A 6,620-nucleotide genomic window follows, 5' to 3' on the forward strand; every position below is an offset into this window, starting at 1 on the left:
TATATATATATATGTATATGAATGAATCCGAGCCATTCCCCCTAACTCCCGTCCACCACTTCCAAACAAAAAAAGGAAAAAGAATCCTTTTTTTTTCCTCCCCTAAAAACCCCCGCGCTATGATACGCTCATGCAGTCGCAACGAAAAGAGACGCATGATCCTATCACACATCCCCTTTCTCACCCCTACTGTGGGTATATCGCTAATACAGAGGGGCGCTTGTGTGTACATTTCGGTTTGATCTCTCTTTTTTACTCCGTTCGAATCCGTCAGTAGTCTTCTTCCTTCACTAAACATCACCTTTGTCAGTATGTGCCAGAATGAGGCGCAGAGGCTGTTGCCAAAGGAAGGAATGAAAAGAACGAAATGACACATTGTCAACACGCTGGGTGTGTAGTGGGGGGACAAACTGGAGGAAATGAAAATAGGGGTGAAATGTCGCGTTTGAGCCAGATTTATTTTTGGTTGCTGTACCGTACTACTTTTCAAATGACTAACTCACATTTACGCAGACGCAAGCACAAGGACTCTTCGGCCGGTGCTTTTTTTTTCCTGTTTCTTGCATGCTCTTTGATGACGCCCCCTGCTATTGGTGCACACACACCTCTCCATCGCCCTTTTTTATGCCTCCCACCCCATAGTTCGCACAACAAGAGGCACGTCTCCACAGGCGAAAAGGGATGAAAAAAGGGGCTGCAAGTGAATGTTGTTATGCATATGGCAGAAGCTACGCTTTCTCTAGCTGAATCCCACACGTGGCGTGTGTGTGAAAGATGGATAGAGCGAGAGAGAGAGAGAGAGAGAGGGAGAAATAGGCCTCCTTGACTGATTCTTCTTAGACAATCGGTGGAACATGTGGCCTCTGTTGCCAGCTAGTCCCGTAAACCGCTGGAAAGGCGCAAATGTCAATTTTCACAGAGCACAGAGTGGAGGTGGATGCTGTTCCACCGGCGAGGAGAGGCAAGAGGAGCGCATAAGGCGGAGGGGTGGTAGTGCTGCCACATAAGGAGGGGCAAAGCAATGAGAATTGGACTGTGAGCATTCGTGGCGGCGGCCAAATGGAGGCCTTCGTGTTGTGCTGTGTTGTGTCCCCTCTCGCCCTGAGTGTGTTGTTGGGTTGAGGAAATGGGCGACGTGCGCCCCTCGCGGGATGGCACTTGACGCCCCAGGACCGTCTCGACTTTTATCTCCCCAAATGTTGCCACCGCTGCCGCGGCAGCATTGTGAATCAAAGAAGGGAAGGAGAGGGTGAGAGAGAGAGCGTTGGTGCTGTATACAGCTCTCCTGGATGTTATGGATCGGCTTCTCATGCCACTACTGCTGCTTCTTCGTTGGGCTATTCTCCTGCGGCTTCTCTGGGTCTTTTTTCGTTTTGTTTTGCGTTGCGTGGCCCACCGCAATGACGGGCGTAACGCAAAGGGATGCGGGTGCCCGCGCCTTTATGTCACACCTCCCACGGACAACAGAGGCGCAGTGTGGAGGAAAACGTCTGTTATCAGCCGAGTTTGGATTCCTGCATTCCTGTTTGGTGCTTTCGTTGTTGTTGTTGTTGTTGTTGTTGTTGTTGTTGTTGTTGTTTGGTGCACTGTGTGAGATGTGCGTTGCTGTGTTGCGTAATCTGTCCCACACGCATGGGCTGAGGAGCGGAGGGCGGGGGGGAAACAGCCCGGGTTCCTGTCGGCAACCCTGTGATTCCTTGATCCCTTTTTTCTTGTCTGTTTGGGTGCTTCATTTGTGTATTATATACGCACTGCGTTCATAGATGGTATCTCTCCCCTTCATTCTTCAGGTCTGGCAACACGAAAGAGGGTTGGTTTCTTTGTTTGTTTGTTTTTCGTTGGTGTTCCCATCACTTACTTCATTTTACTTCCTTGGTGGAAGGAGCCCAAACACGCACGCTGCACAAAAACACCGGTCGATGCGAAGGAAGTAAAGGACTCAGGAATGTCTTCAGATACGGTGGCTGGAGTAGTGATTCCAATAGTGGTAGTTGTACTTCTTGTGGTTGGTGTTTTGTTCTACCTCCGTCTGCGCAAACTACGCAGCCAACAGCAGCCCTCTTCAAACAATCGCGCTGACACCTCGCCGAGTAAGAAAGCAGCAAATACACAGGAGCACAACAGTAGAAGCAGCGATGGTGAAACGCACGCTGAGGTTCGGCCGTTGGAGGAGCAGGGGAATGCTTCAGAAGAGGCAGTTAAAATTCCAAGGAGATCTAATGCTCTCCATCGAAAAAAGACACCAGCGGTGCTTTTTGTGCCACCGGGTAACGCTCTCGCCGGTGAGATGGATGATTCGCATGACGCAGATGCCGATACTGACACCAACACTGAAGAACGGCCATGGTCCGACATCGTCTCTGCGACGAGCTTCGGGAAACTGGTGGAGTCTGTCGATGGAAGCAATAACATGCTCTTTCTTGCGCAGCGTGGAAGAGCATCCAACACTGGTGCAAGTAAAGATCAATGGCCGCACGAAGTCTCTGAAGACAGAGGAGGGACGGGCAAAAAAGAGTGGACAGAGCTGCAACGTAGCAATTGGGAAGCAGAGAAGACAAAACATACGCATTCGGATCGGGGAGCGAACGCAAAGACTAAGACATATGATGACAATCGCCAGAATGTGTCATGGACCACAAAAAACGATTCTGTCGAGGACGCCGGAAACGCTACGCACACGATAGTTGAAAGTGAGCAGATTGCTTTGGTGGCAGAAGAGGCAAAAATAAATGACCGCTGGGGCATGGGAAATAAGAAACGGTGCCCCAAACGCCACAGAAAGAAATCTGCGACAGATCACCCTTTACCCATTACATTCCAACCCGTTACAATGCCCGAGAAAGGGGGTATTTTCAAAAATGAGGCTTCGGCCCCCGAAGATAGGCACCCGGAACAGATGAAGAGCGGCAGTGGTGACACAAACCGAGAAGAGCATTCTGATTCCAACTTGAATACGGCTTCGGAGCAAGAGGAAGACGGAATGGCCTGGCCGCGAGCGACCTACACAATCGGGGATGCCCCGCCACTTGTTGGCGATGTCGTAAGGTATCAATACACCAGAAAAAGTGTGAATTTATCCGCTATGAGTCAAAGTATGGATGAAATAACTCCAGATGATGGGGTGGTGACGAGGCGACGAGAGAGGCGAATGCTGTATGAATCGGTATCGAGCTGCACTAAAGGTGCTGAAGCACCGGCTGAGGCCTTGGAGCTGGTCGAGTCAAATGGGACGCTTCGAAGTCAATGGCCCTTTTTGTCACAACTCCTTTCGAAAGGTCAGGTATTGGAAGCCGCTTATGAAAGAAATGTGCAAGCGGTAAAGCCTCAAGTTGGGTCTTCGAGTCAAAAGGGATCTTGTCGTGATCAAAGATTTGGGAGCAGCATGGATGATTACTGTTTTGGCGGCAGTGGTGATAGAAGCGCGGGAGATACCCAGAGATTGGTTAGTACGCAGGGGACGAATGAAGGAGGCGCCGTTCCCAACACAAATTCTCGCACCGGCAATGCCCGGGTCGAGGAGGATGCTGTAACAACAGATCCTTACATGCTCAGTTGGTTTTCTTCGTACAAACCACTTTCGAGGAACAAAGGCACCTTGAATGACCCCCACTAAAGTGGCACAGATCCCTTTGATAAGACTTCAGATCAAGCCCATCAAACGAATAGTCGGGCCCATTGGAGTTGACATTGATCAGCGGGTCTGGGAAGCGCAGGAAATGTCCCAGAATTGGACTCTTGTGGCAATCTGCCATGCCAAGGGCTCAAAGTAACGCATGCCACCGTCGAGGAGAGAAAAAAGGGGTGCGAGGAATTGAATGGGAAGGACTGCATTTCCTCTTCACCACCCCACCCCCAGGCTTTTCGCGACCTGTAAGAGGGAAGGGGGTCAGGCTATTTTTTTACGTTTTTTTATTTGTGGCAGAGCGACGGCTCTCTATTTTGTTTTTTTAGTTTTTTTTCATTGCTCATTTCCTTTTTTCTGTGTGCGTGTGTGTCAGTTCTGTGTATCGTTTTTTTGTTCGTTTTTTTATTATTTTATTTGTGGCGACGCGGCTCCCCTCACCCAATCCAATCCACCCTCCAGAAAAGAAAGGCCTTTCACCCACCACCACCGTGCTGAACTGGGGGAAGAGGCAAACGTATCGCCGGGGCGTTTTCGGCATTGTTGTTATTATTGTTTTTCTTTTGCCGGAGAGGGGGGGGGAAGGGTCAAATATTGCGCGTGGTAAGTTGATGTTGATTTTTCTTTTTTTTTCCCTTCAATGTTTCATCATTCTAGAGAGGAGGGGGCAAAACGTGGGGTTTTTTTTTCTTCTGCTTGATGATCCGCCACGCCACGCCATGCCTCCTCCACCACCCGCACAGCTGGTGGGCTGGGAAGTGCCCCCAGTGCCTATTTTCGTTTTTTTTTCTTTGTATTCGCTGCGACTAATTGGTTCGAACAAAACGCGCAGCTTGGGCAGAAGAAAACAACAGCTTGTTTCTTCTCTACCTTCTTCGCTTTCTTTTGTTTTGAACGGAAAGCCATACTTGGACTGTCCTTGGGGGGGGGGGCGTTTTGTGTTGTCTCAGCGGGGGAACCCGCAACGCGATTACGCAGCCGTACGTGTTGATTTGGAGCAGCGCGAGGCTGGGATTTCACAGGATGTTGTGGAGGCCGACAACCAAATTATAGCGCAGCAGAAGCCGAGACATCTAACCAAGCGAATCAGTTGGAGGCTTCGCGCGCCGAACTTCAGTCGGATTCGATGGCACGTCAGTCAGCGATGGGGGAAGCTCGAGTAGAATTGTAGCTTCGGAAAGAGGCATTGCGAGGGGCGAAGGCGCGATTGGCTCGGCTTTTGGAACGGGATGGCGCCCGCCCGCCCGGCAACGGCACCAACACACACCAAGCCGTTGCCCACCAATCCGCGTTCGTCGTCCGCGGGGTTTCCTTCCAGCGGAGGGATACCTATTTTTAAAAAAGGCCTTCCTTTTTTTCTGCGCATGTCACTCCTTGGCAGGACACGCACAAGCCCCGGTTATATCACGAAGGGGTCGGAGGCACACCCTCGCAAAATTGTCTGGCTGGCGTCTACCCGCGGGAATACGTTGCAGAGAAAGAGGGTTCTTATGGATTCCGTCTATTTGATATGGTAACTTGGGTTCCACGCTTTTTTGGCCGGTGACATTCCCGAGCCGATCCTTGCAATTGGAGGCGCTTATGATAATTGCGGTCAAGACGCCCCTCATCTTAAAGAGTCTTTTGCCAACGTGGAGGCCTGGATTGCAGCCGCGGGGGCTGGGGGTAACCCGTTTCGCATCTTTTGGACCTCAGTCGGTGTCTATTGGATAACGTTAGCATGTCCTTCTTGATGGCTGTGGGTCCCTTCTTCTGAGAGTCAAAAGCCCGCCAGCGTCTACGCGCGGTCGTCTGCAAAGGCGTGCTGTTTTGCTAGGGCGGCAAACCTTTATTGGGTTACCTCAAGACACCCAGCGTTGATATTGAGCGGTCAGGCAAAGGCTCTCTTCTGCGTGAGGAACTCAAAGAGGAAACTGTCTAGAATGATTTGTATAAAGGAATCCTTAGCACTGAAGGCGGAGACGATGAACCCGTCAATAGTGGAAAATATAAAGATCAACCATTCACCACGAGCAATGAAAACCCACGCGTATCTGATACGACCGCAAAGGAGACGCCGTCTGCAGCAGAGAAGGGCAGACACGGCAATAGTCCTGGCGTCAAGGAAAAAGACTCCAACATGATGTTTTGGATAATGAGAGTCAGGACGCCGAACAACGGTGACGCCGAACAACGGTAACGCCGAAACTCACTCTGGCGAAGCGGACGTAGCCAATCTATTCCCTGCTGCCTCTGTGGGCTCTGCACCTCCCACTGCAGCAGCAGAAAAACACAGTCCATCAGGCGTCGCTTCGGACACTCATGCCACGAGTGCCCCATCAGGAGCAGTGACTATGGTGGAAGGGACGGCTGCTAACCGAAGGAGGCACCAGCGGAAAGCAGACTTTTACGGTGGAAGGCAGGTCCAGTGCGGCCACTACTACTCTTCCACCTGCATTGAGCGGGAGCAGCAGCGTGGCACGCACCAACCGCACTGCAGACAGCGACGGCGCNGTGGAAGGGACGGCTGCTAACCGAAGGAGGCACCAGCGGAAAGCAGACTTTTACGGTGGAAGGCAGGTCCAGTGCGGCCACTACTACTCTTCCACCTGCATTGAGCGGGAGCAGCAGCATGGCACACACCCACCGCAATGCAGACAGCGACGTCCATTCAGCTTGCGTGACTGCGCTGCTGCTGCTGCTGCTGCTGCCCGCGATGATTGTATGCGTGGCTGTGAAGGAAGCGGCTTGGGTGGGCATGTGGTGATGGCTGTTTACTGTGTAGTTGGGCTGAGGGTTGTGGGCTACCACACCGACTGGTTGGGACTGCTGTCACTCTGTCTTTTTTTTGTTTTCTTGCTATCCCGTTGTGGGCGTAACGCCGACCCACTTTCCCTCGACGACACGCACTGTGCACTGCACTTTGGGAAGGGGAGGCGTGTTTTTTCTTTTCTTTTCTTGCTTGGGCTTTGCTTTGCGCGCTGCTGCGCACCGCCCACTAACTGTCTCTCCTGCTGGG

General features: G+C 51.6%; 3 protein-coding genes across 3 annotated transcripts; all 3 read right to left on the reverse strand.

The window, feature by feature from the left end:
• Positions 1-906: 906 nt before the first annotated feature.
• DQ04_09361000 (hypothetical protein) lies at positions 907-1,311 on the reverse strand (the record flags this gene model as incomplete). The annotated part of the gene is made up of 1 exon (XM_009315911.1): positions 907-1,311. One exon carries the CDS (start codon positions 1,309-1,311, stop codon positions 907-909), a length of 405 nt encoding a protein of 134 aa, XP_009314186.1.
• A 4,306-nt stretch (positions 1,312-5,617) lies between these two features.
• On the reverse strand, positions 5,618-5,941 carry DQ04_09361010 (hypothetical protein; the record flags this gene model as incomplete). Its single annotated transcript, XM_009315912.1, has 1 exon — positions 5,618-5,941. The coding sequence occupies one exon, from the start codon at positions 5,939-5,941 to the stop codon at positions 5,618-5,620; it is 324 nt and encodes a 107-aa protein (XP_009314187.1).
• Positions 5,942-5,974: 33 nt separating this feature from the next.
• On the reverse strand, positions 5,975-6,361 carry DQ04_09361020 (hypothetical protein; the record flags this gene model as incomplete). The annotated part of the gene is made up of 1 exon (XM_009315913.1): positions 5,975-6,361. One exon carries the CDS (start codon positions 6,359-6,361, stop codon positions 5,975-5,977), a length of 387 nt encoding a protein of 128 aa, XP_009314188.1.
• Between the last annotated feature and the right edge of the window lie 259 nt (positions 6,362-6,620).

This window comes from Trypanosoma grayi (assembly GCF_000691245.1).
Source record: "Trypanosoma grayi strain ANR4 Tgr_936_V1, whole genome shotgun sequence".
NCBI classification, from domain to species: Eukaryota; Euglenozoa; class Kinetoplastea; order Trypanosomatida; family Trypanosomatidae; genus Trypanosoma; species Trypanosoma grayi.